Here is a 27,733-nt window from a genome sequence, read left to right as displayed (position 1 = left end):
ATGGAAGGATTTTATAAATTGAAGGAGGATATGAAAAGGAAGTCAAGAGTGGATTGTTTCAGGCAAGGTTACCTTCCTCTAGAGTAGAGTAAGGTGGGGAGTGCAGATCAGGAAATTCCAGATTTGTTCTTTTAAATTCTACTCCTGGGAGAGGCTAAAGGTTACACATTCCTAGTGGGGTTTATCAACAGTGACTCCATTTTGGGGCCTGTTTTTTTTTTTTTTTTTTTTTTTTTTTTTTAAACAGGACCACTATCATTCATCCCATTTTTCAGATGGGGAAAAGGTGGCACAGAGTGGCAGAGCTGGGATTACCAAATCAGGTTGATCTGGCTTCAGAGTCCATACCCTTAACTTACCGCAATTTATATTGACAGATTTCATTTTCTTTCTTTAGTGACTGTCTCCCTCAATAATCCTCAAGGTCTGGGGGAGCAAGGACTGTGTCTGAAAGGTTCAGAGCTTAGCTTCAAGCTTCAAAAGCTTACCTGGCACACGGTAAATACTGTTGTTGAAGAGATGAATAATTTTAAAAAATTCGACTGGGAGGTCATCAGGTGCATGACTGAATCTCCACACTCTGCCTGATCAGGGGAATCGGGGTGGGAGGATCACCAGGTGGAAGAGGAAGCGAGCGCAGTGACTAGGAGCACCGCAGTCGGAACACGGAATCGGAGTGCAGATCTTCAGTTTCCTCCACTGGAAGATGGTACAGACCGCACCGCCTGGTGCGAAGGGAGACACTGCCCCTTTCTCCATTTCAGAGCGGAGGCCAGGTTTCAACACGTAGCCTCCCATTGCTTCTTGCGAAAGAGCTCAGCAAGAGACGACCGCCTAGGGAAGGAGGCGTGAAGCGCTGTGGAGCTGCGTGACCCTCAGTTCCGCCAGGCGCGAAGTGGGGCGGTGCCACGGGGCAGGGGCGGAGTCCCGACCAGGCCTTGGCAGGCTCCGCCCCCCGGCAGGCGGAAGCGGGCCCGTCCACACCTCCTAGGCCTGGGCGTGTCCGAGCGGGCGCACGCGCGCGCACGGCATGCTGGGAGGGCGGCCGCGCGGCGGCCATTTTGTCTTATCGGCTCCTCTTTAGAGGAGGCTTTTCGGCCTGCGAGCAGGCCGAAGGGATTGGCGACTGTGTCGCCGGCGTTTTCTTTAGCGGGTGCCAGGGCTGGTGGGAGCAGCCGCCCGAGAAAAGCACCATGATTTCGGCCGCGCAGTTGTTGGATGAGTTAATGGGCCGGGACCGAAACCTCGCCCCGGACGAGAAGCGCAGCAACGTGCGGTGGGACCACGAGAGCGTAAGTCCCGCGGGCCTTGGGTCTGTGCCCGGGTGCCGTGGGGGAGGGGAGCGGCGCGGGCCGGGGCCGGTCCGGCCCGCGGCGCGATTTGGGGCGCGGGCCGCGCCAGGGACGAGTGAGTCTGTGGCGGGAGGGAGGAGCCCGCCCGGGTCTGGGGATGAAGGATGATTTGTTTTTGTTGTTGTTGTTTTAGTACCTAGGAAGTCGAAGAGGGCCCTTGGCAGAATTGAAGAGCACCTTAGTGAGGCAGGGAAACGCGGGAAAGGATTTTATTACATCTAGAGGCTCCGGAGTTTTCACCTCATTATAAGATAGGGAAAAGGGCACATTCTTCCGTTATTTGGGTTGAGCGTCGTATTTAGACTGAAATTTCTGGCCAGGATTAGTGGTAAAAACCGTGGTACTCTATTACTTTAGTGATAGTTCAATTTCGACGCTTATATGAGGAAATAAAATTTTAAGAGGTCATAACTTGGTAGGGCTTACCATGATGATAAACAGATACTGTTTGATAGCAGTACGTTTTAGTAAGCCCTTCATGTAGATGGTTGTCAAGATTTTTTCTTTCACGTAAAACTCGTTTGATACAAGTACACGTATCTTGATGAGCCCTGAGAAACAGAATTGTTGAATCATTATATTGTACACCTGAACCTAATAAAACACTGTTAATTATACTTGAATAAAAACTCATTTGGTCATTTTAACCTTATGAGTAAGGGTAAATATTATAATCCCATTTTCACAGGTGAGTCTTGAGAGGTTACCCAAGGTCTCTTGGCAAGTTAAGTGGCGAAACTGAACCTAATCTTTGTAGTTGTGTTCACTTTCCACGATTCTATGAAAGTGACTCTCTGCAGATAACCAGTCTATTTCAAGTGTTATGAACATGCGGTGTAACGTTTTATGTTGGGTCTTAACCTGAAGAGCAGGTGTAGATTTTAACTTTACTTAGCTCGCGGTTATAACCAAACAACGTGGTAATTTAAAGGCGGTTGCTAGTCAAAATATGAAGTGTAGTTGAACAATTAAGCTGTTTTAAAAAGTTGCTTACTCTTTTTTTTTTTTTAATGTAGGCTTTAGTAAAATTTCTTTTTTGTGATGCAGGAAAACAAGTTGGTGCTAGATGAATCCTTTCAGGATCTTAAAAAAATAAGTGGCTAAAGATGTATTGAGGTGTTGCCTGACTCCAAAGTAGTAGGAAGTGTTGCAGTAGAATTTATTGTGTGGGGTCAAATTCATGCATCTGTCATTGAACTTAGCAGAGGTGAAGCTTTTTAAAAGCTTTTCTTTCTTTTTTTCTTTCTTTCTTATATTTGGGTTTTTTCTCTGCATGTTAAAATAGGAAGCCGAGTAACTTTGTGGATTGTTTTGACCCTCTTTCTAGGCATCTGTTTGTCACAGTGAAGTCATTTTTTCTTTACTACTTGGGAATCTTTTGTTTTGCAAAACAAAACAAAATTACAATTTAGCTGATGTGCAAATAGGACATTTTGGACATTATTTTGGATTAAAGAGAAAATTGCTTTTGATTGCCTGCTCAACAACTAGAGCAGTCTAATGTCTACGCCTCCTTGGTTTTGAACACGTGTTGTGAAGAAACTTTGTTTTCCTGTTGTATTTTATTGAGCATTGCTTTTAGTTAGCAGCAAGGCTCTCAGAATAGCGACTTAGGTTTTGTCATCTCAGCTATGATCTTTCACTTTTAGTGCTTCTTGTTGATTTAAACTCTTAGTGCTTGTCACCAAGGTATTTATTCCTTTAATGACAGGTTGCACTTTATTCTCGATCAAGGGATTTGAAAAGCCAATTACTGGTATTTCAGATTTATGTCTGCAGGGAGAATGTTGGTGTTGACCTGGAACAAAGCACATGGCCTCTTCTAAATAAGACTCAATTACTCTGGGGTATAATAAAGCTCTGGAAGCTCGTGGCATCACTTCCGGGTCATTTGCATATTCTTACGCTGTTGGTTGTTAGTGGTAAAATCCTGTGAAAATGGACAACCCCAGCATATACTGTAAGGGTTTCAGGATACTGCAACCTGATATTTCAGAATATTCTTACATTCCCATTCTATCTGGAAATTTTTCTTTGCTACATTTGCACTAGATGGGAAAAGCTGTTTCATCTGGGTGGGGTCCTTTTGTTTAACAGCTGAAATGGAAACTTTACCTTAGTGGTTAAAAAAATAGTTCTTGGATGTCTGTATCTGACTGACCTGTGGAATTTGTTTTAAATGCAGATTTCTGTACCTCACCCTGGAGAGATACTGATTTTGTAGCCCTGAGGGAAAACCTTGGAAATCTGGATTTTCTTTAAATGGCCTTATGCGTTCTGAAGCTTGTGAACTACAGCTTCCTCACCCACTTGATTAGTCCTGGTTTTTTAATTGTGACTTAGTAGCACTTGAAGCTCCTTTTTAAGTGAAGGATGCATCTGTGATGCAAATTATCGACCTTTCCTTTGTTATGGTGTCTATGTAACCACTATCCTGATTGAATCTTGGAAAGTGCTTTACTGGAGTTTTACAGGCATTTCCACCTTCTTTGTTGATTGCTACCTCTGGGTCTGAAAGTAGTTTTCAGCTAAAGTCAAATCAGCTTTAATGCCATTCCAAGGATTCATTCATAATCCTGCTACCTCGCTTATTAATATTTTACATTTCCTTGAGGTTATTAGTATTTTTGCATTAAGCAGTTCTGTTAATTCTGAACAACTGCAGTAATGAGGAAAGCATACGATTTTAACTGCCTAGTGTGAGCATCTTTCAGTGGGTGTCCACATGGGAAGATTTCAGTGTTTGTCAGAGAAGGCATTAATAGCTTTCTAATTATCTGAATAGCTCAGATTGTAGGGGATGTGTTAAGGTTTGGTCTAGAGTTTTCAGTATCTTTTATATGATATAACAGGAACTTTGTAGTTCAAATTGAGGTTTTTACATTGTAGATCTCAATACGGAAGTGAAATATTTAACTGTTGGCTTAACTCTAAAATGAGATTTCTTGGGACGCCTGGGTGGCTCACTCAGTTAAGTGTCTGACCTTGACTCAGGTCATGATCTCACAGTTTGTGAGTTGGAGCCCCGCATTGAGGCCTGCAAGGAGCCTGCTTGAGAGTGTCTTTCTCCCCTTCTCCCTCCCTCTCCCCCTCCCCCCGCCTTGTGCACACGCATACTCTCAAAAAAAAAAGTGAGATTTCTTTCATCATTTATCAAATTCAAGTATGCCTCCTGCTCAGTGGGGGTTTAATAATTCATGGAGGGAGTTGAACTAAATGTTCTTTTCTAAAATCTTCAGAATGTTAACAGATATTGTCATTGACACTGAAAGCTGTTTGAAAAAGAAAAACAATCCTGTCCACATGTTTACCTGTGAACTTTGACAACAAAAATTAGTCATTATAGCTCATGACATCTAATGTAAGCATTTTACTGGATAGTTTTCATTCAGTTACAAAGTGTTCGTTTTGTCAGAAATGCAGGCATTTCCTGTCTTACTGTACATAAGTGTTGGGCTTCTCCAAATTGGCAGCAGTCTATGTGTTGTGTATGTACATAACTGTTGTTTGCAGTTTCCCAAAACATATACAGAAGTAAATACTATAATAAATTGTGTGCCTATGCCCAATGCCACATTAATGCATTTATTATTGGCAGTATTATAGTCACTATATTCTCTGCCTTTTATTTTGAAGCAGTTCTCTCATTTAAGCTTTAAAGACATCATTATATATCTCTACAATGTAAGGACTTCAAGAGAACATAACCACTATACTGTTATCACACTGAAAATGTTAGGTATTTCTTTAATATTTGCTTCAGGGAAAATGTGCGTATGTATCATTAGAATTGATTTCTTCACAGGGGGAGACAGCTTAAGTTAGTAATAATAGTGCTTCATTGTTTTATGAAATATGTTTAATTTTCTCATTTCTTAGGTGTAAGCTGGGCATATTTTCTGTTTTCATTTATTCAACAAAAATATAGAATAGAACTGTAATAGTATAGATAGGGCACTTGGCCTGAGAGAACCATCAGTCTGGTGACAGATATAAAAGAGTAAATGTGCTTTTGTAACATGTGGTAAGTGCCACAATAGAACACATATAGCGTCTTGAAAAGCACACATCAGAGGGGCATCTAATAACCTAGACTGGGGTGGTTGGGAAAGGCATCTAAAAGTGGCTCTTAAATACTGGGAATTAGTCTCAGGGAGTGGGAGAGGAGACATGTTACTAGGAGCTGGAGAAGATCTTAGGCTTGAGAAATTGTGAATAGTGCTGGAGGCCTTGTTGCTTTTGTTGGAGAAGGGGATGTGGATAGATGGGCAGAAATCTGGTTTTGAATGATATTTGTAAGCCTTGTTAAAAGTTGGGACTGAATTACATTGGGGAACAAAGGCTTTAAGCAGTAGATGGAATATCAGATTGTTGCCAACATGATGAATTTTAAATGCCAGTATTTAGATGACCAGAAATAGAAATTGAATAAATTCATTCTCTTTAGAATTTGCTTATAAAATGGAACTTGTTATATCGTGGAACCAAAGATGTGTCCAAGGCTGTTAATAACTTACAATACCAAAGAAACTCTTTTAAGACATTCATAGGATTTTAGCTGGAGACCTATGTTTGTAGGTGTCTTTAAAGACATTTAAAGTTTATTTTTATTATTTTGAGAGGAAACACACACACAAATGAGGGAGGGTCAGAAAGAGAGGGAGAAAGAGAATCCTAAGCAGGCTCCATGCTGTCCTTGCTGGATCCCAAGAATGGTGAGATCATGACCTGAGGGGAAACCAAGAGACCGGCCACTTAACCAACTGAGCCACCCACACGCCCCTGTAAAGACATTTCCATGTGCTTTAATGATTGGAAGACTTTACTGTCTGTAAAATTATAACTAGATGGCCTGTTGGGGTGAGAAACAACTAGGGATTCAACTGACTTGGGGAAAGCAGTTTAACAAAAATAATGCAGATAGCATTGAAAATATTTGATTAGTTCAAGGGAGAATTAATATTGTTTGATTCAAGTGGGTATAGAAAGACAAAAAATAAGGTATTCGTAACATACTTTTGTGATTAGAAGTGGTCTAAATAAATGACCAGAATTGATTGTGCCTTGAAGAAGTGAGTGCTAAAAAAAATACGACTGTTTTTGTTAAGGTGTAAGTCTTAGCATAGTTTGAGTTAGATATTTATACTTCAGTTTCCTAACATGTGTAAGTGTTCTTTATACTAAATAATCTCATTTAAATACTGATTCCATTAATAATTGGGAGTTGATTTTATTATTTCAAGTTTTCCCTCTGAACTTAGCACCATTAAAAGTATTTTTTACCAAAGTAAACATGCTTGCTATAAAAAATTAAAATTTAACTTGGAAATAGTGAAAGCCTGTCCTTGCCTCCCCTCCCCATTGCCAAATCCCTCTGAAAAACTTGAAAAATTGGTGTGTGTGTTTCTGTGCCTTTCCTGATAATTTACAGATGTATACACATATGTAAGTGAAAGTTACAGATAGCTTAATGTAAATTACATAACATGTAATTATGTTTATAGACGTGTATACATACGTAAGTGAAAGTTACAGATAGCTTAACGTAATATTATGTAATATATAATTAATTATATTTTTAACAGTTTTAATTTCCATTGTGGCATTTTTCCTTGTTTGTACATAAAAATCTACCTTAATTGGGGCACCTGGCTGGCTCAGTTGGTAGAGCATGTGACTCTTGATCTCAGGGTTGTGAGTTCAAGCCCCACATTGGGTGTAGAGATTACTTAAAAATAAAAATCTTTAAGAAAAAAATCTACCTTAATTTTTAACTTTTTGTTCTCTGGTGGGTATGTAGATTATGTCTAATTCTTTTCCCATTACTAAGCTGCAGAGAACATTCTAGTACATATAGCTGAGTCACTTGTAGGATGGGTTCCTAGAAAGGTGATGGCTAAAGTAAATGCACGTTTTACATTTTGATGGACGCTGCCAAATTGTCCCACAGCCCTCTAGTATGTTTGGAGTATCCTTGTCACAGCACTGTATCTAATGCCAGATATTGTTTTAATTTTTGACAATTTGACTTTGTTTAATATGGGAATTTGCGTTTCAGATTTTCTAGTCAGATTTCCAAGATTGATTATTATTTCTGCTTTCTCTTGACTGCTGATGAATTCACTAAAGGATGCTATTGAGATTGAACTCTTCTGGTCAGTGGTGTTGCCTTAGATTTATCAAGAAGATAAATCACAAGAATCCTGGTCACCCCACTCCCTTGGTGCCTCCCTGTCCCACCGTTGGTTATCAGATTGTTAGCTCCATGATGCACATTTAGTAAACATTTGCTGAATAAAAGACTGTTAGTATTTTTAGTTAAAGATCCTTAGTCCCTGGGGAGAGTTTAAAAGAACCAGTCTGGAGGCATCTGAGTGGCTCAGTCAGTTGAGGGTCCAACTTTTTTTTCTTTCTTTATTTGAGAGAGAGAGAGAGCAGTGGAGGGGCAGAGAGGGAGAGAGAATCCCAAGCAGTCTCTGTGCTGTGCTTGGAGCCTGCTTGAGATTCTTTCTCCCTCTGTACCCCTCTCCCCCACTTGTGTGTGCTCTCTCTCACTCTCTTCCTGGAAAAGAAAAGAAGCAGTCTAAGTAGCTAGAGTTTAATGGGTAGAATAACATTTTTTAAGTGTATTTATTTTGAGAGAGCAAGAGCGTGGGCAAGCCCATGAGCGAGGAGGGAGGAGTAGAGAGAAAATCCCAAGCAGGCTCCATGCTGTCATGAAGTCATGACCAGAGCCGAAATCAAGAGTCTTGTGGATGGATGCTTAACCAACTGAGCCACCCAGGTTCCCCTAGAGTAACATATTTTGATGTACCAGTCATGTTACAGCGGTATCTTAAGGAGAATTGAAGAGTGGAAAAGAGCACATAGAACTGGATTAGGAAAGTGGCTTCTTTTTTTTTTTTAATTTTTTTTTTTTAATGTTCATTTATTTTTGAGACAGAGAGAGACAGAGCATGAAGGAGGAAGGGTCAGAGAGAGGGAGACACAGAATCCGAAACAGGCTCCAGGCTCCGAGCTGTCAGCCCAGAGCCCGACGCGGGGCTTGAACTCACGGACTGTGAGATCATGACCTGAGCTGAAGTCGGCCGCTCAACCGACTGAGCCACCCAGGTGCCCCAGGAAAGTGGCTTCTAATCTGGATTTTGTAAATAGCGAGGTGCTTTTAGGGCAGGTCATGTGGTTGATCTCTTAAATGGGGTGATTGGACTAAATTCTAGGTAGCACCTGGTTAGCCCACTGGTAGGCATGTCTTAGTTGGTGTCCATAGTGTGTAAAACCATTAAAAAAAAAACCAGTATGGTAAAAATCAGACTAATTTGTCCCCTCTCCTCATGTAACAAACATATAATTTAAATATTATAATCTTGCTATGAAATAGTGTTGTCTACTTTTTTTTAGATGAGGAAACCAAGAGTTAGTCTATAGTTCACAATGGATAAGTGTGAGCCAAGATTCAAGCTCCGCACTGTGTTGTCTCTCCAAGCATACCTGTTTACACTTCCCCATTTCATACTATCATAATCTTTTTTCACATATTGTTTTCCTTATGCCTAGAATGCCTTACAGTCTTTCTCCTTCTGAACTGAAGAACCAGTTCAAGCTTCACCACCTGTGATGACCTGACAGTCCTGACTAAATTCACTTCTGTGTCTGGTGTTGCATGTATATTCTAGTACACTATATTTTGTTTTTGATTGTCTTCGATGAGACTGATCTTCCTGAAGAGTAGGTCTTAATTCATTCTTGGATTTCTAGCATTGTTTTTAGCACATAATCTTAAATTATTATTGAAGTGTCACTTTCTACTTTTTAAAATTAAAATGTCATCTAAAATTAAATGCCACTTTGTTTATTTTTTGAGAGAGACAGAGAGAGGGACAGAGGATCTGAAGTGGACTCCATGCTGAGAGCAGAGAGCCCAATGTGGGGGCTTAAACTCACAAACCATGAGATCATGACCTGAACCGAAGGCGGTTGCTTAACCCACTGAGATGCCCCTTTGACTTTAGTTTTTAAGGGTTTTTAAAAAAAATTCCTTTAGGTAATCTTCACACTCAATGTGGGGCTCAAACTCAAAACCCTGAGATTAAGAGTCACATGTTCCACAGATTGACTGAGCCAGCCAGGTGCCCCTAAATGGCATTTTATTTATTTGTTTGCTTGCTTGCTTATTTATTTAACTTAACTTTAAAGTCAGTAAGTTTTTTTGTTTTTGTTTTTTTATGTTTGTTTATTTTTGAGAGAGACAGAGCCAGAGCATGAGAAGGAGAGAGGCAGGGAGAGAGGGAGACACAGAATCTGAAGCAGGCTCCAGGCTCCGAGCTGTCAGCACAGAGCCCGACGCGGGGCTGGAACTCACAGACTGTGAGATCATGACCTGAGCTGAAGTCAGACGCTTAATCGACTGAGCCACCCAGGCGCCCTAGTTTTTTTGTTTTGTTTTTTAATGTTCATTTATTTTTAAGAGTACGAGTGGGGAAGGGGTAGAGAGAGAAGGAGACAGAATCTGAAGCAGGCTCCAGGTTCTGAGCTGTCAACACAGAGCCCACATGGGGCTTGAACTCACGAACCATGAGATCATGACTTGAACTAAAGTTGGACGCTTAACCGACTGAGCCATCCAGGCACCCCTCAATAAGTTTTTATTTAATGAATTTTACATGTGATTCCTTCCACTGCCAATCACCATAGTTCCTCCAAAGTCAGAATCATTATCTTCAAAAAAAAACTCTTAGAAAAAGAACTTTTTTGTTCAATCTGAATTCACTGTCCAGAGTTCCTTCTGTTGGGCTTCTTTGATCTCCACTTGAATGTGGACATATTTCAAAAATGCCCACCTGTAATCTTTGGGATCCAATTTCTTTAGGGCCCTCTAACTGCCACTTTAAATTAAAATCCCATGCAGTACTTAATTAGATTTGAGAATGTGTTTATTTAATTGAAAATACTTTATTGAAGTTTTATGTAAAAACTGACATAGAACATTTAGACTTAGAGTTTTGGCCACTTAGAATCTACATTTATTTATTATTTTTAATTTCTTTTTAATGTGGGGCCTGAACTCATGGTCTCAAGATCAGGAGTCACATGCTCCACTGACCAGGCACCCAAGAATCTACTATTTCTGAGAAAGTCTTATTTGTATAAATGAAACTTAGGGTTTATGGTAAACTAGAAATATTTTAGTTTTAAAAAACAACATGTATCAGTTTATGACAAACATTGAAGCTTAGTAGTAATCACCAGTTTTACAGAAAAGGTAAGCCACAGGTAAAGCCCAGAGTCAGATCTGGGTCCGTTTGATTTCAGTGAAAAATATTAAAACTAAGATTCAGTAAGTACTGTATTGATATTTCATTACCAAAAAGAATTGTATGATTTCCTGCCTAGAAAAAAGTTTATGTTTACTTGTATTTTAGAGTCAGGAGAGGGACCATAGAGCTGTTTATTCCTTTTGTGTGTGTGTGTGTGTTTAGGTTTATTTTTATTTATTTTTAGAGTGAGTGAGAGCAGTGGGGACAAGGGCAGAGAGAGGGGGAGACAGAAGCTGGCTCGCTCTATCAGCACAGACCCCGATGCGCACAAACTGTGAGATGGTGACCTGAGCTGAAGTTGGACACTTAACTGATTTGAGCGACCTAGGTGCCCCAATTGATTGATTTTTAAAGTTTTATTTAAATAATCTGTATACTCAACGTGGGGCTCCAACTCAAAGCCGAGACTGAGTCAGATGCTGTTCTGACTGAGCCAGCCAGGCACCCCTCAATTTCAAATTTAACATCCAGTCCTATGTATTTACAAAGAATTCTCTTAAATTTAACATACCTTTTCTTTTCATACCTTTCAGTGTTGCACATTAATTACCTAATAACAAGTAGTATAAGAAAGAAGGAGATATTTTGGAATTTTGCTTAACAGTTTTTAGTTTTTGGTTTGCAGTGTATAGAATTAAATAATCAGCTAGGGCAGTCTTGGAATATATCTGAAGGAGTTAAGAGTAAGTACTAATGGAGAGAATTAAAAGTCAGTTTCGTGTTAATAGTCTTTGCTTATACTGTAGGAGCCCATGAGGAGTCGCTTAGTGAAGTGCTCGTGTGTGAAAATATCCAGGGCGTTTCAGGGCTTGTTACAGGATCTCTTAAAGGAAAATACCCACCCAGATTACTTTATATGAATGTTATTTGTAATTTAGACAGTGATTTCCAAATTCTAATCTGTAAATTGGTTCTGGTCTTTAACAGGGTTAGAACGATGATAACAGTGTAGGGGTTTTTTTTGTTTTCAGTAAAGTTAAAATTTTCCCTTGTGGATATCTTTCCCATATTTGTTGTTGCTTTGTGAGGAGAGCGGTGATTAAAAGTAGATAGATAGTAGGAGGGTCGCCTGGGTGGCTGAGTCCGTTAAGCATCCGACTTTGGCTCAGGTCATGATCTCCTGGTTCAGGGGTTCGAGCTCCGTGTCAGGCTCTTGCTGACAGCTCAGAGCCTGGAGCCAGCTTCGGATTCTGTGTCTCCCTCTCTTTCGGCCCCTCCTCCCTTTTCTCTCTCTCTCTCTCTCTCTCTCTCTCTCTCTCTCTCTCTCTCTCTCCCTCCCTCCCCCCCTCTCTCTCTCCCCCTCTCTCTCTCTCTCTCCCTCTCAAAAATAAATAAACATTAAACAAAAAAAGGTAGATAGTAGGAAATTCTGGTGACTCTTCGTTCATCCTGACATTTTTTAGTGAAATCTGGGAGTTGGAAAGTCACGAATTTAAAAACTAACAGGGTTTAACAAACGAACCTGTTCTTATACTTATTTGGTTGAAAGATGAAGGTTAAAAAATGAGAAAATAGTTATTTCGTACCCTTTTCCAATATAGTTTTAAAACTGAACAACTGAAAAAATTTAAATACCTTTGTTTTTCTTCACTAGGTTTGTAAATATTATCTCTGTGGTTTTTGTCCTGCGGAATTGTTCACAAACACTCGTTCTGATCTTGGTAAGTAAATTTTCTATGTAACTTATATCAAATTACGATTTAAAATAAAAACTTGTACTTTATAAATTCTGAAAACTTTTCTCTTAAATAAGGTTTGTTGATAAAATAATTTCTTTCTTGGCTTAGACTTTTATACTAATAAATGCCAGTCTAGTTAAACACGGTAGCTTACATGAACATACATGTCTATTTCCACTCCTTCCCAAATCCCTCCACTAAAATGAAAATTTAAAAACAAGAAAGGTATAAACAAGAAGAGATAACATTAGAGATGTCAACAAATTTTTGGAAGATGACAAGTGGATGGAATAGTAGCAGCAAACTCAACAGAGAAACCCTGTACCCTAAAAGTCTGCCGAAGGGAATATTAAAAGGAAGTGAGTGAGTGATCAGCAGAACCTTGGACAGGCTCAGGATTTGGAGGTACCACGTACCCTAGAACATAGTCATGGGGCTGAAAATTAAAAATTAGTCTAGTTCATGGTCTCTCAACCTTGACATTTGACATTTTGAGCTGGATGATTTTGTTTTAGGGGGGGCTGTCTTGTGTATTGTAAGACGTTCAGTAGCATTCCTGGCCTCTACCCACTAGATGCAGGTAGCCCTTGAGTGTGACAACCAAAAACATCTAAAAAGGCATTGCCAAATGTCCCTGGAGAGACTCGTAAGACCTGTGCATCTGGTGATTCGACTTCTACCCCCACAACCTGGAGATACTAGGGGGTTATTTTCTGGAGAAATTGGACCACTGAGACTGTAGTTCATCTGAACCACAGATTGCAAAAAAAAAAAAACCCAGTTGAGTGACTTCTCCCAACAATGGTACATAATTAGTATCATTTTAGAAACGTAAAAGAGAAGTTAATTCATTAAGCACGATGCTTGCCCAGCTCATCAGAAGCACATTAGGACTGGACAAATCTAGATATTGGGATTCCAGACATAGCACAGGGCAGTCGTGAGTAAAAATGAGACTTATAAGAGAGTTAAGTCTATATTCTTACTAGTGGGGTTTTCCCATTCCCTTCCTCTGCCCTGTTCCTAGAAGGATACAGCCAGATGTTTTTCCTCAGGCAGAAGAGAAGAGGAGTCTTTAGAGAAAGTGAACAGTTCCAGAGAAGTGATCTACAGGTACTGACCCTTGGGGAATCTCCTAAAAGAATTTTGCTGCCTTATTTTCCTGTGGTAAAGCCCATTTGTTGATAAACCCTGCCTGTGCATACCAACTTCCAGTTAGATTTTGGAAGTGTTTTTCCAGCCAAGGAATCCAAGTTAGGCCTTTGAAGAAAACTTTCAAAACAAAAGATTAACCAAAACCAATAAGAGGGGGGAAAAAAGTTTAGTGAAATTAGAGATAAGGGGGGAAGGAGAAGAAAAGGTATTAAAAGTCTTTTTTTTTTTTTTTTTTTTTTAAGTAAGCTCTGTGGCCAACGTGGGGCTTGAACTCATGACCCTGAGTTGTATGCTCTACCAACTGAGCCAGCCAGGCACTCTAAAATATTAAAAGTCATAACTAAATTTAGTATCTTCAGAGAAATAAGAGAGGACATCAGAAATAGGATGCTATATAAAAAGGGACCTTTTGAAAAACAAAAGAACTCTTGGAAATTAGGACTGGAGAAATCTGAATAAAATCACTATAAAGGTTTGAGAATAAAGTCAAAGAAATTTGCTGGAATGTTGGGTGATTGCACAGAAAATACTAAAATTTGACAAAATTGTATCAGTCCAACACTAATTAGAAATTCTAGAGAAAGCAGAAGAGAGCAAATTAAAAATTCTACAATACTGAAGGACGTTAGTCTCTTGATTGAGCGTGTCCTTTAAATGCTCAGCACACTGGATGAAAAAAGATCCATCCCAAGGCACACCACTGAAATTTCAGAATGGTGGGGGTGGGCCAGGAGCACACAAGATTATGAATCCGAATGGCCTCAGATTTGTCAGTAACAGCACTGGACGCTTGAAGACTTTGGAGAAACACCCTCAGGATTCTGAGTGAAAATATATTTTTTACTGGGTTAGCTATATAGCCAAACATCAAAGCCTGCAGGTGAAAAAAAGACATTTTCAGATATGCAAGATCTCAGCAAATTTATCTCCCATGATTCTTTTCTCTGGAAATTCCACCGACACATGAGTGTAAGACCAAGGAGAAAAACAAGAGATCCAGTAAACTGCATCCAATGCAGACCAGAAAAGGAACCTCTCAGGATGACAACTCTTATCAGTGAGTTTAGAAAATACGCAGCTGGATTGAAACAGAACAGAAAGCCCAGGGATGAAATTGAAGCTGATAGATTTGGAATCTTGAGAGAAATTAGTATTGAGGGAATTTCTGTAGCTGAATTAAAGTGAGAAGAATTTGGAGATACAGAAAATTAAGCAAATGAAAAGAATTCCAGCGAAAGTACGAAGTATATCATAAGTCCTCATAATGCTCCTTTTGTTGGACTCAGCAAGTAATAGTACTTGTATAGTCAAAATATAAAGTGTTTATTGAACCTAAAGTTTTGATGTCTAAGATTAACCAGGAAAAGGCAAAATTGTTTAGAAATATGGAAATAAATTCCGGAAGGCGTAGGTGACGTGGTTAAAATCTGTTGCCTTCTGGAGGTGGGTGGGGGTGGGACTAGGTCAGTATTCTTGTACTCTTTGGCTTTGTTTGCAGATGCCCCAAATTAGTAAAAGATCAGCAGGTTGGCCCTCATTACAGTTTTTTTCTTGGGTGGCAGTAGGAATGATTTCTCTTTCCATGCATTCCCTCTTCTTTCTTCTTACTGTATAGTTGCTCTCCGTTATACTGATCTTGAAGATTAATGGGAACAATTTTTATGTGTTTACTTTGGGCACATTGCTTTGTGATTCATTAGGCCCAATTTAGGTGTGTACAGACTACTCAGTGATCAAATGGATCTTTTTTTAAAGAAATTTCTTTTGTTTTGGCAAGAGGAAAGGTTAACATCCCCAATAATTTATACATTACATTTCTCATTTTTTTTTCAGGTCCATGTGAGAAAATTCATGATGAAAATCTTCGGAAACAGTAAGTTGTCTTTTGAGGTCCTTTCCCCTTGGTCAGTTATTTGGTTTAAAGGGGACAAGGATTAAAGAAATAATTGCAATTAGTATAAAATGAATGTCTTGTTGGGGTTCTATTCAATAGGTGGGATGGTAGAAAGTCAAAGCTTCAAAAATGATACAGTTAGCCACCACATGAGTGCATACTATATGCTTAAATACTAATAAATCCTGATCTTTTTTTTTAAGAGCCCTGATTTTTTTTTAATATTTATTCTGAGAGAGAGAAGGTGTGTGTGCACATGAGGTGGGGAGGGGCAGAGAAAGAGGGAGAGAATCCCAAGCAGGCTCCATGCTCAGCACAGAGCCCAGGGTAGGGTTCTGTCTCATGATCCTGGAATCATGACCTGAGCTGAAATCAAGAGTGGGATGCTTAAACTACTGAGCCACCCAAGCGCCCCTTAAAATCCCTGATTTTATAAATGAGACTTATCCTGGGGCGAGGGTCACAGGTCTAGTATTGTGGTAGAGCTGGCGAAGCACCTAGATTTGCCTTATCTGTGCTCTTAACCAGACAAAATGCTAAGTACTACTTTCCTTTTACCAAGCTGAGGGACTAGAAATTTTCTTAAATACTTGATTTACCCTTCAGAGTAAATACAGCAGTGTATAAGATTAGTTAAGGGGTGCCTGGGTGGCTCAGTTGGTTGGGTGTCATGATCTCATGGCTCGTGAGTTCGACCCCTGCTGCGGGCTCTGTGCTGACATTTCAGAGCCTGGAGTCTGCTTCAGAGTCTGTGTGTGTGTGTGTGTGTGTGTGTGTGTGTGTGTGTGTGTGTGTGTGTGTGTGTGTGTGTGTGTGTGTGTGTGTGTGTGTGTGTGTGTGTGTGTGTGTGTGTGTCTGTGTGTCTGTCTCTGTCTCTCTGTCTCTCTTTCTCTGTCTCTCTCTCTGCCCCTCCCCACTCATGCTCTCTCTCTTCAAAAATAAACATTAACAAAAATAGTTAAGAGAATATGTGAGTTTTAATGGATAAAGATGTGGAAAGAAAGTAACGCTTGTTTATTCTTATCAGGTATGAGAAGAGTTCTCGTTTTATGAAAGTTGGCTATGAGAGAGATTTTTTGCGATACCTGCAGAGCTTACTTGCAGAAGTAGAACGTAGAATTAGACGAGGCCATGCTCGTTTGGCATTATCTCAAAACCAGCAGTCTTCTGGGGTGAGTATGAAATTAATTTGTTAGTCTTTGTAATATGTCCCTTTTCTCTGGAGACCCAGAGGCCTCTGTAGTATTGAAACTTGTGTTCAGGTTCATTAATTTGTGTTCTTTTAGAATGACATAAACTTAAAAGGCATTCATTTTTTTCATTCTTTATTAGTAGTACTGATTTTGCTAATCATTAAGATTTTTCTTCTAATTATTAGTAACTGATAAAATATGTAATTGACTACTTGAAGGTAATTGAGTTATCCTTGTGATTCAGTATTTTAACGGATGAATGCAAGTGTTATGTATGGTATGTGAGAGCTTGAATATTCCTGTGTTTTACTTACTGATAATACATTTATTTTCTTTTCAATAGGCAGCTGGTCCAACAGGCAAAAATGAAGAAAAAATTCAGGTTCTAACAGATAAAATTGATGTACTCCTGCAGCAGGTAAGAATTGTATATGTGAATAACAGAAAATCCTTGGAATAGTCCTTAACCAAAGAAGATAAAGGGATGGCAAATACATACATGTAAAGATGCTCGAAGTCATTAGTCATTAGATAAATACAAATTAAAACCACAATGAGACACTTACTGTTCATTCTTCTGTTAGAATGGCTAAAGCTAAGACGACTGGCCATACCAAGTGTTAATGAAGATGTGGGCAAACTGGAACTATCATACACTGCTGGTCGGAGCTAAAAATGGTATAGCCACTTTGGAAAGAGGAGGTTTCTTAAAAAGTTAAGATGCGTCATGAGTCATTCCAGTCCTAGATATTGACCCAAGAGAAATGAAAGCATATGTTTACACAGGGTTGTATAATAGCAGCTTTGTTTGTAATTGGCAAAAACCCTTAAACTGGAAACTGCTCAAATGTCTATCAGTAGACAAATGGATAAATGCTGTGATGCATCCATGCAGTGGAATATGGCTCGGTAATAAAAATGAATGTAACAGTGGGTGAATTTTAAGATAATTAAGGCTGAGTGAAAGAAGCCAGGCCGAAAAAAGGAATAAGTACATAATTCCATTTACATAAAATCCTAAAAAATGCAAACTAGTCTGTAGTGACAGAAAACAGATCAGTGGCTGCCTGGGGAGGAGGTGCTACAAAGCAAATTTAGGGTGATGGATGTGTTCATTATGTAGATGATGGTGTTAGTTTCATGGTTATCAAAACTTACCAGATTGTACACCTTAAAAATATGCAGTTTATTGCATGTCAAATACACTTTACTAATGCTGTAAAAAATCAAAAGGGTAAATTTAACCCAAAGAGGCTTCAATAAACAAAATTAGACAAAAGACCCAAAACAACCACTAAATGCTAATGAAACTTGGGAAAGAATGGAAAAATACTTAGGTAGTTTGGTTAGAAAGGAGTCTTGACTGCATTTTTTTTTTTTAAATCCCTCTTAGATTGAAGAATTAGGATCTGAAGGAAAAGTAGAAGAAGCCCAGGGAATGATGAAATTAGTTGAACAGTTAAAAGAAGAGAGAGAGTTGCTTAGATCCACGACCTCGGTGAGTAGCAACCTCATTTTGATTTATCCAGGCTCTTCACTGTGAATTACTACGACCTGTTGCTACTTGAGAATCTTTGTAGACAATTTTCTAACGTCCTAAATCAGGAGTTTGCAAACTGTATCTTAAAAGGCCACACAGTAAATACTTCAGGTTTGCAGGCCAGAAGATCCCTGGCAGCTACCAAGCTCGGCTTTTATTTTATGAAAGCAACTTTGGACAGTGTATAAACAAATTGACGTGGCTGTGTTCCAATAAAACTTTTATTTACAAAAACAAGCCTCTAGGTACTGGCATGCCAGCCCATGCCTTAGGACTACTCATTTGGGCCTGGGTTTTGCTTTCTTGTTCCGATAAATTACTGTGTGTGTGTGTGTGTGTGTGTGTGTGTGTGTGTGTGTGTGTGTGTGTGTGTGTGTGTGTGTGTGTGTGTGTGTGTGTGTGTGTACTCATTTGGGCCTGGGTTTTGCTTTCTTGTTCCGATAAATTACTGTGTGTGTGTGTGTGTGTGTGTGTGTGTGTGTGTGTGTGTGTGTGTGTGTGTGTGTGTGTGTGTGTGTGTGTGTGTGTGTTAATTTTGAGAGAGAGCAGGAGTTGGGGAGGGGCAGAGAGAGAGAGGGAGGCACAGAGTCTGAAGCAGGCTCCAGGCTCTGAGCTGTCAGCACGGAGCCCGACCTGGGGCACGAACCCACGAACTGCAAGATCATGACCTGAGCTGAAGTTGGACACTTAACTGGCTAAGCCACCCAGGCATCCCTAATTACTCCATATATATTTACCTTAGCTCAAAATTAGTGTACTCAAAGTATCTTCTACTGTTTTATATTAGAGAATGTGATATACCTGTTTTGGGTGTTGATGGTAGAAAATAATTGGTCATTGGTTCCCATATATTGAATAGGATATGTACAGATTATGCTCAGTGAGTTCAGTTCCCTAAGCATTTTGGAAAATTTTTTTTTACATAGCTCTGTGCCTAGCATGGGCTTGAACTCATGGCCCCAAGGTCAAGGGTCGCATGCTCTGCTGCTGAGCCGATTAGGGGCCTCTTGAAAAAATACACATATATATTTCATTAAAATTTTTTTTAACATCATTCATTTTTGAGAAAGCATGAGTGGGGGAGGGGCAGAGAGAGAAGGAGACACAGAATCTGAAGTAGGCTCCAGGCTCCGAGCTGTTAGCACAGGACCGTGAGATAAGGACCTGAGCTAATTCAGAATCTTAACCGACTGAGCCACCCAGGCGCCCCTATTTGTATTTTTTAAATATTTGTTTATTTTGAGAGAGAGATTGGGAGCGGGGGAGGGAAGGAGGGAGGGAATCCCAAGCCCCATTGATGTGGGGCTTGATCCCATGGAACCGTAAGATCATGACCTGAGCCGAAATCAAGCGTTGGATGCTTAACCTGCTGAGCTCAGGAAACCGCCCCCCCAATACTTTTTTTAGTTTGTTTGTTTGTTTGTTTGTTTGTTTGTTTATTTATTTATTTATTTAGAGAGGGTGCAAGTGAGGGAGGGGCAGAGAGAGAGAAGTGGGGCTCCTGCTCACCTGATGACGGAGCTCAAACTTAGGAACCATGAGATCATAACCTGAGCCAAAGTCAGATGCTTAACTGAGCTACCCAGAAGCCCCCTTTAAAAATACTTTTAATATGGAGGCCACACCTTTAGCCTGTTGAACCTAAGAAAGGAATTCAGACTAAAATAGGTAGCTTTCTGAGAGGTAGTTAACCATTTTCAAGGTGGTGTGGGTAATTGACTAGTTACTGTTGAGGGACGGGGTCTCCACACTTCCTTAATGATAATGGAAAGTTGGTTGCTGTTGCCTTGTTCCCTGCTCTAAAAGTTGGCCAGTTGGTACTCAGTATTAATGGCTTTGGAGAAATGCACAAAATTAGAACTCTGTTCTAAATTTTAAGTATATATTTTGGATTTGTTTGTTCTCACTCAGATACTCTTTATAATAACTGATTTGTCATTTCAGACGATTGAAAGTTTTGCTGCCCAAGAAAAACAAATGGAAGTTTGTGAAGTGTGTGGAGCCTTTTTGATAGTCGGAGATGCCCAGTCCCGGGTAGATGACCATTTGATGGGAAAGCAGCACATGGGATATGCCAAAATTAAAGCTACTGTTGAAGAATTAAAAGTAAGCTTTCAAGCATGCACTTTAGCCACAGCTAGTACTGTACTTCAGTGTGGTTAAAAATTGATCACATAGAGACATAAGCCTCTTGTGGATATTTTGTTGATGTGTATTATTTGAAACCGTAATAATCCCTATAAAATTTTGCTATTAATGAATAATATCAAAGCATTTTAATTCCTTCACGCTTCCGTGCCAGGAATTTGGGAGAAAGCCTATCCCTGAGGACTTTGTCAAGTAACATTATCTTGCATACAAACATGGTGTTGGAATTTCTACATTTTCTTTTAGGATATCAGATTCCATAAGTTGATTTACACGTGCTTTACACGTCAGCCCTTGTTTGACAGAGTCTTTAAGGGTGTTTATAAAAATTGAACTTGATTTCTTTTAGGAAAAGTTAAGAAAAAGAACTGAAGAACCTGATCGTGATGAGCGTTTAAAAAAGGAGAAGCAAGAACGGGAAGAAAGAGAAAAAGAACGGGAAAGAGAAAGAGAGGAAAGAGAAAGGAAAAGACGGAGAGAAGAGGAAGAAAGAGAGAAAGAAAGGGCTAGAGACAGAGAAAGAAGAAAACGAAGTCGTTCAAGAAGTCGGCATTCAAGCCGAACCTCAGACCGAAGATGCAGCAGGTCTCGGGACCACAAAAGATCACGAAGTAGAGAAAGAAGGCGAAGCAGGTACATAGAGCACACAAGACTGTGCCCAGCATAGAGCGAGTGTGCAATAAACAGTAGTGATTACTAATGTTATTTCCTTGGTCCTTGGGAAGCTCTCAAGTATTGTCAAAGACTAGAATAGATTATGAGAGTGGAGTCAGTTAGCCACTCCATCTTCAAGGCAACTTCTTTGCTATTTCACCTGTCTAAGGAGGTTTGATGTGCTCTTACTAGGAAGTCCATGCAGCTGGATGGTCTCTTTGTTTCTTTTCTCATTGATTCTAAGAAGACATTTAAATTATAAGTTATTTTGGGTAAAATTACGTACATTTACTTTGGAGGACACCACGCTTAATACAAGAACTAAAGTGTTACCTAACTGGGGTGCCTGGGTGGTTTAGTCAGTTAAGTGCCCAACTCTTGATTTCAGTTCACAGCATGATCTTACAGTTTGTAAGTTTAAGCTCCACGTCGGGCTTTGCACTGACATTGTGGAGCCTGTTTGGGATTCTCTCTCCCTCTAAAACAAAAATTAGGGGCCGGTGGGTGGCTCAGTTGGTTGAGCATCTGACTTTGGCTCAGGTCATGATGGCACGGCTCATGAGTTTGAGCCCTGTATTGGGCTCTGTGCTGACAGCTCAGAGCCTGGAGCCTACTTCAGATTCTGTGTCTCCCTCTTTCTCTGCCCCTCAACTACTCACACTCTGTCTTTCTCTCTCAAAAATAAAATAAAATAACATAAAAAGTTAAAAATAAAGTGTTATGTAACTGATTCTTTAAAAACACAAAAAATGAAATCGGTTTTATTGTTTTAGAGTTAACGATTGAAGAGGAGTCTTAAAGACCATGATAACTATCTTAGCACTATTTGAAAAGTTGAAGTTAGATTTCCAGTAACTTCTTAAGATTTCTACTGTACATATGTTTTAGTAGTGGATTCTATTCATTTGCCTTTTAAAGCTAAGTTTTGCTTAATCTTGTTAATTATTAAATAGTACATAATTTTTGCAAGGTTTTTCTCATTGTCATGTCAGCTGAAGTTGCTTTCCTTTTATTTCAAATTGTGAAGAAGCAGAGATCGACGAAGAAGCAGAAGCCATGATCGATCAGAAAGAAAACATAGATCTCGTAGTCGGGATCGAAGAAGATCAAAAAGCCGGGATCGAAAGTCCTATAAGCACAGGAGCAAAAGTCGGGACAGAGAACAAGATAGAAAATCCAAGGAGAAAGGTTAGTTTATGTGAGAATTTAATTCATTAATTAAAGATTTAATTCATTAATTAGATTATTTTAACACTCCTTTCTCTGCACTCACATTTCTTTGGAGATAGGCAGAGTTCCATTTCAAGCTATCTTCTTTTTTACTTAGAACCAACACCATTCAGTAGGAGGCAGGCATTATTTTCCCCTCCTGCTCTGACTTGTGACAGTTGACCTGGTGTTTTCTTAGAACATGCCAAAACCACATCCTTCAGTTGTTAACCTGAGGTTTATCGTCTCAATTCTTCCAAGTATCGCATTACTCTTCAGGATTATAAGGCTGTAGAATTTATTAGCTTGGTTATTGGCAACATTTTTTTTATCTGCTGCGTGTTCCATAATATGTCTTGCAGAGTAAGTGTGCTATTTTGCGTTGGTCCTCATGTGCAGCCTTCATTTACCTCCGTAATTCTAAGTTTGCAGAAGTTGAGTATCTTACGTACGTCTTCACTGTGTTTTCTATTGAAACAACACGCTCTTTCCTTTCTACCTTTCCCTTTGGTTTTCTGTGGCATTCTGGTGACTGGAATGCACTGTCACTGCTCTGTTAATGGACTTTCTTATATTGTCTTTGGCATGTTTTCACATGGATATTCTCATTGTTTAGCTTAGTCTTAACTGAAAGATCAGTCTTTGAAAATCAGCGTCTCCCTTCTGTATTTTCTTTAGATCTTTTGAGCATCTTTCATTTTGTCTTGAATGGGCTGTTCCGCTTTGCATGGTTTTTAGGAATGAGAGCAAGGGCCTGTTTCTAATTTTCTTGGCTCTGCTTGTTCCATCCTGTCCTGCCTGTTGGTGTCCGTGTTAGATCACCCAACATACGTGCTGCTGTGTTTGAGTTTGTTAAACTGGACTTTTGTGTGATACTCGTTTCTTTCTTTTATGGAACTATTCTATGGTTTTTGTTTTGTGTGTGGTTTTTTTTGTTGTGTTGGGTTTTTTTTGTTTTTTGGGCCAGACTCAGGTTTTTGTTAAACTGAGTTAGAGAAATGCCAGCACACAAACAGTGGACATATATTTTTCATCTTACGCTTTTATTTTTCCTGAAATAAGTATCCCTTTTCTTTTAAAAATATTTACATATGTTGTTTTTTCTACCATCTGGAGCAAATGTTAAATAGGAAACGACAGTTTTTTAAACTTGCTGTCACGAGCTTTATTATTTGTCATTTAAGTCCAGAAATTACTTCTGTGATTCAATAGGCAGTTGCTACAAAGGGTTATCAATTGATTTTACATTAGTTTAGAACGTTTCACCCAGCCTTTTTTGCAAGACTTTGTAAATGTGTTTTTTGGGTGAGGGGTCCAGTCTCCAGAGCCAGATAATGGGCGTCAGAGATCAAATTAATCACTTCTCTTTGAGAACTAAAGCTCTTTGCTATATTCCCTTTGTGTCGCTTAAAATAGTTGGATTGATGCCCAGGGACAATAGCTAGCCTTCAGAACTGTCCGGGATCAGAAATGAGCAATAGATGCAACTGGCTTGCCTTCAAACAGACGTGTTTGTATAATTTCTGGATGGAGCAAAAAGATGTCCTGAATTGCATAGCTGTAATAGAATCTTAATTATAATGGTGACATGATAGAATTTAATAAAAACCTTTGCTTAAGTAGAATAAGCTACGTTGTTTGGATTATGGACAGATTTTCACGGAGGAAGGAGGGAAGACTTGATTTGGAGAAAGTTCTGCATCAGGTCCACCTTGAAAGATTGGGAATGCATTATAGATTTGTCTTGAACTTGGGGATCTCTTTTAAAAGTGATATGATTTACTGGCTTTTGAAAATGCCATGTCACCATTGAGGCACGCCTAGGTATACAGATGACCGAAGGCCCGAACTCTGAGCAGGAACAGCACTTGATAATGGCACATGAGTAAGTGGGAGGTCACTACTCCAGGTGCTGTGATTGGAAGTACTTGAACGCCACAGTGAAAAGTGGTTTCTTACACAGACCTATATTTCTTAACACCAACCAATTTAAGGTTCTCTCTTTGTCAGAGAGTTTCCTTCTTTAATCCATAGCCCTGAAATCCACCACACTTTGTGGGTGTCCTTAGGACTATTAAGATCTACCATATCTACATAGGGCAGAAGATAAGATTATTGGACTGACTACTAGTCCTCTACGGGGCAACAAGACGACTCTTCCTCATTGAAGCTACCCGTGCACCGGAGAAGCCCATAAGGCACAAAGGGAGGACTTGCCCACAAGGTCAGTTAGAGCACACTGTACTGGCTCAGTTCTCCTGAGTCGACGGACAGACATGGAGCAAGTCCTGCCGTCAGCTACTTGGACATTGCTTCGTGTGCATTTTGCAAGTCTTATGGACTGAATCTGCTCCTTCACATAAGATCTTCAGTTCTTCCATTCTTTGAATGAGCGCCCCCTGCCACCACCATATTTTGTTTGCATTACCATCCCTCTCCTAGTTACTTGCTGTTGTGTCTTAACAACTTTGTCCAGAATCTGTAAAGGGTTGTGCTTCTCTTAAAACATCTTTCTGTCTATGGACTACTCTGCTAGACCAGTTGTTCTTAACTTAGTTTTAAGGGGAAAAACAATTTTTCCAGGAGGCTTGTAGTTTGTGTTAGCATTTTCTGTAGAAATCTTTTGTTAGGCAATACTTGGAACTAAAAAAGCTGGAATATTCTTGCTCCACATCCCACTTTCTGCCCCTAGTCTGAGGTTTCACCATTACGAGGAAAACAGTAGGAGAAAAAGTTGAGATTTACTTTTTTCGTTCTTCATTCGCAGCTGAGTTGAATTTTAATTTCTCCTTTTGGAAAAACAACTCTGAGGTGGCATCTATATTACTTTTCTTAGCAAAGCACTTTCTTAGCAAAGTTCAGTGCTTGGATTGAGATCTAAGGTCCACTTTCTTTCATTGGGCTTGTTCCTCTTAGGTGTTCAGATTGATACATATGTAAGTAGTCTGTTGCATTACCAAATCTACAGTTGGAGAAACAGGCCTATTAAATGTTTAACTGTTTTTACTTTTTACCTTAGTAACTCACTTTGTGTGAACACAGTTCTTGTGTGCTACCGTTCATACCCTTCCCATTGCTTTTTGATGTTCCTCGCCCCAGATGAAATTTACTTACATCTTAGATCCTGCAGTGATTTGGAGTTGCCCGTACTTAGTAGATTCTCACCAGTTTGAGAGAATTTGCATACTCTTTGACCCTCTTAATTCCCCGTATGGTGCTCCCCGATTTTTATCCCTTTGATAGATTCGCCAAACTGTGTTACTTGCAGTCTGTGGGAAATAATTGTCTTTTCATCTCTCAATTGTTTCGCTTTTCAAAATGTCATATGTGTATTGTATTTTACTTTAAAATCCACGATCAATGTCTTCTTTTATGGCAGAAAAGAGGGGATCTGATGATAAAAAAAGTAGTGTGAAGTCCAGTAGTCGAGAAAAACAGAGTGAAGACACAAACACTGAATCAAAGGAAAGTGATACTAAGAATGAGGTCAATGGGACCAGTGAAGACATTAAATCTGAAGGTGACACTCAGTCCAATTAAAACTGATCTGATAAGACCTCAGATCAGACAGAGGTAAGTGTATTGTTTCTCACTTTGATTAGGGCTTTTTGTTACTGTTTGGCAGTGCAGCGTAAGTATGCACAGACGAAGACGGAGCTAAGCCGAGTAAGAAGACATACAAAAGCATCTTCTGAAGGAAAAGACAGTGTAGTCCTGCAAAACATTTTGAGGTACATTGTTTTGTCTCAGCTATTTTGTAGCAGACTCGTGCCCCCATTAGTGTGCCTCTTTGGAAATTACTGCCCACGTTTGTAATGTAGTCGCCATTGAAAAGTTAATTATCCTTTTTTTTAGGGATTTTGCTGTCATTTCTTTTTTTTTTCTTTTTTTTAATAAAAAGGTTGAACTGTTTTTTTTTCTTTTTGGTATTAAGTCCATCTTGTGTTGGTACATTGGCAGAGACATATGCTTTAACAACTTAAATATTTCTGAGGCACATGTTGGACTACTTTGTTTTAATTAAACTGCTAGTATTTCTTTGTCAAGGATGTTTCTAGTTTTTTGCTTTATTGCCTTGCATTCTAATGCAGTTTGTTCTGTAACTCGAGAGCCAGTAGCATTGGATTGATGGAAGTGTAGGGTTTATGAATTATTGCAGCTGACTACCATACCTCACACAGCGTTGGTGTTGTGAGCGGCCCATGAAAAGCCAAATTAAAAATCAAGGATTCAGTCAAACTAAGCAGGTACTCATGCCAGGTACTCCTTTCTCTACCCACATCCATGTTTGAATGCTATTGCCTGTGATCTTTACGCTTAACTGTTGTGTATCTTTTTTGTTCTTTACAAGACGCACAGAGGGGTTTTTTGTGTATTGCGTGAAAACTTATAAATCAAATGTTAACAGAATGGAATTTTTTTTCAACTGTATGTAGGGATGCAGTGGTGCCCAGAATTAGATATCTTTAAAGAATTTTAAATACAATAAACACTTCACATTATTCGCCTTGTTACACTCAATGCAATTCTCAAGTCTTTAAGAGGTATGTGTTTAATATTTCCTACGGTGTAGGAGAATCTGCAGGCAGCCATAGATCCCTAGGAATAGTCACTGGCTGAGACGTTTCAAGCAGCAGTGGATGGCAGAGGCAGACACCTTCAATCTGTGAAATACAAAGAGTTGATGAATCATGTAGAATGAATTTGGGTTTTTAAAGAACTATTAAAAGTTAGGTTTTATGAGTTCTGAAAACCTATAAACTATTCATTCTTTGGGCTAGTGGCTTGGGATAAAAGATTTCTACGGAAAGGGAGTACCAAGTAGTTGGTTTGTCAATGGCTTTCTTCTTCTAGGACAGCAGTGTAGTGTTACGTGTGTGAGCCATTCACGCATAGGCCAGCACACGCGGGCACAGGGCTTTAAGACCACGCTGATGCCTTGATAACTTACAAAGAATACAGACGTTCCGTGTCCATATGTTAAGTAGCAGTTAGTGACTGGGCCAACACTTAGTCATAAAAATTTGCCTTTTACATGTTGTCTAATTATCCTTTTTCCCCAACTTTTGCATTGTAGGACAACTGTTCGAAGATTTCTGGAAGAAACCTGAAAACGGCATAACATGAAGATCGACATTAAAATGAGGTGAAAGAAAACTATAGTGGCATAGAAAAGTAGAAAGCTCAGTTAGTTGTTCTGTTTTGTTTTGTTTTTTTATTAAAAATTAATTCAGGACTGACGTGACCTACCAGATTTCAGAACACGTGTTAATAGCATATATATGCCACTGAAAACTTAGGTCCTGTATCATATTGTTTTCTTTAAGACTTTTTAAGAAATATTACCTAAACATGTGGCTTGCTCAGTGTTTAATTGCAAGTTTTCATTCTTGGACTTTGAAAACAGGATTAAACGTTAGTATTTGTGTGAATCAGATTAAGTGGGATTCCATTTTTACAACTCTGCTCTATCTAGCCTTTGGATTTAGAAGTGAAAATAAAGTATCTCTGACTTTCTGTTACAAATTTGATTGTCTCTGTCATTGAAAAGTTTTAGTATTAATCTTTTCTAATAAAGCTATTGACTCTGAA

At 39.3% G+C, this 27,733-nt stretch overlaps 1 protein-coding gene across 12 annotated transcripts; it reads left to right on the top strand.

Annotated features, from left to right (window-relative positions):
• Nucleotides 1–1,047: 1,047 nt before the first annotated feature.
• LUC7L3 (LUC7 like 3 pre-mRNA splicing factor) lies at nt 1,048–27,733 on the top strand. 12 transcript variants are annotated; one of them, XM_086686961.1, is made up of 13 exons: nt 1,048–1,292; nt 12,264–12,330; nt 15,337–15,376; nt 16,425–16,569; nt 16,934–17,008; nt 17,984–18,088; nt 20,075–20,236; nt 20,628–20,911; nt 21,960–22,120; nt 25,521–25,661; nt 25,767–25,872; nt 26,323–26,388; nt 27,219–27,733. In XM_086686961.1, exons 1-12 carry the CDS (start codon nt 1,194–1,196, stop codon nt 26,345–26,347), a joined length of 1,410 nt encoding a protein of 469 aa, XP_086543087.1. In that variant the 5' UTR covers nt 1,048–1,193; the 3' UTR covers nt 26,348–26,388; nt 27,219–27,733. The 12 variants fall into 12 exon arrangements, 9 of the variants coding, with proteins under 9 accessions (XP_086543087.1, XP_086543085.1, XP_086543086.1 ...); XR_015244070.1 differs by lacking the exon at nt 26,323–26,388 and adding an exon at nt 24,240–24,365 and having other exon boundaries at nt 1,050–1,292; XM_086686959.1 differs by lacking the exon at nt 26,323–26,388.

Source organism: Puma concolor, chromosome E1 (genome assembly GCF_028749965.1).
Source record: "Puma concolor isolate L17-30 chromosome E1, mPumCon1.1.hap2, whole genome shotgun sequence".
Taxonomy (NCBI): Eukaryota; Metazoa; Chordata; class Mammalia; order Carnivora; family Felidae; genus Puma; species Puma concolor.
The sequence above is the reverse complement of the archived record's forward strand: the minus strand, read 5'-3'. Positions and strand labels throughout refer to the sequence as shown.

Bases quoted from the DNA above. Each gene is read 5' to 3' on its own strand.
- LUC7L3 (XM_086686958.1), top strand. From the start codon at position 1,194: ATGATTTCGGCCGCGCAGTTGTTGGATGAGTTAATGGGCCGGGACCGA. The intron at 15,377-16,424 runs GTAAGTTGTCTT...TATTCTTATCAG, and splicing joins GATGAAAATCTTCGGAAACA to GTATGAGAAGAGTTCTCGTT. The intron at 20,912-21,959 runs GTACATAGAGCA...CAAATTGTGAAG, and splicing joins AGAGAAAGAAGGCGAAGCAG to AAGCAGAGATCGACGAAGAA.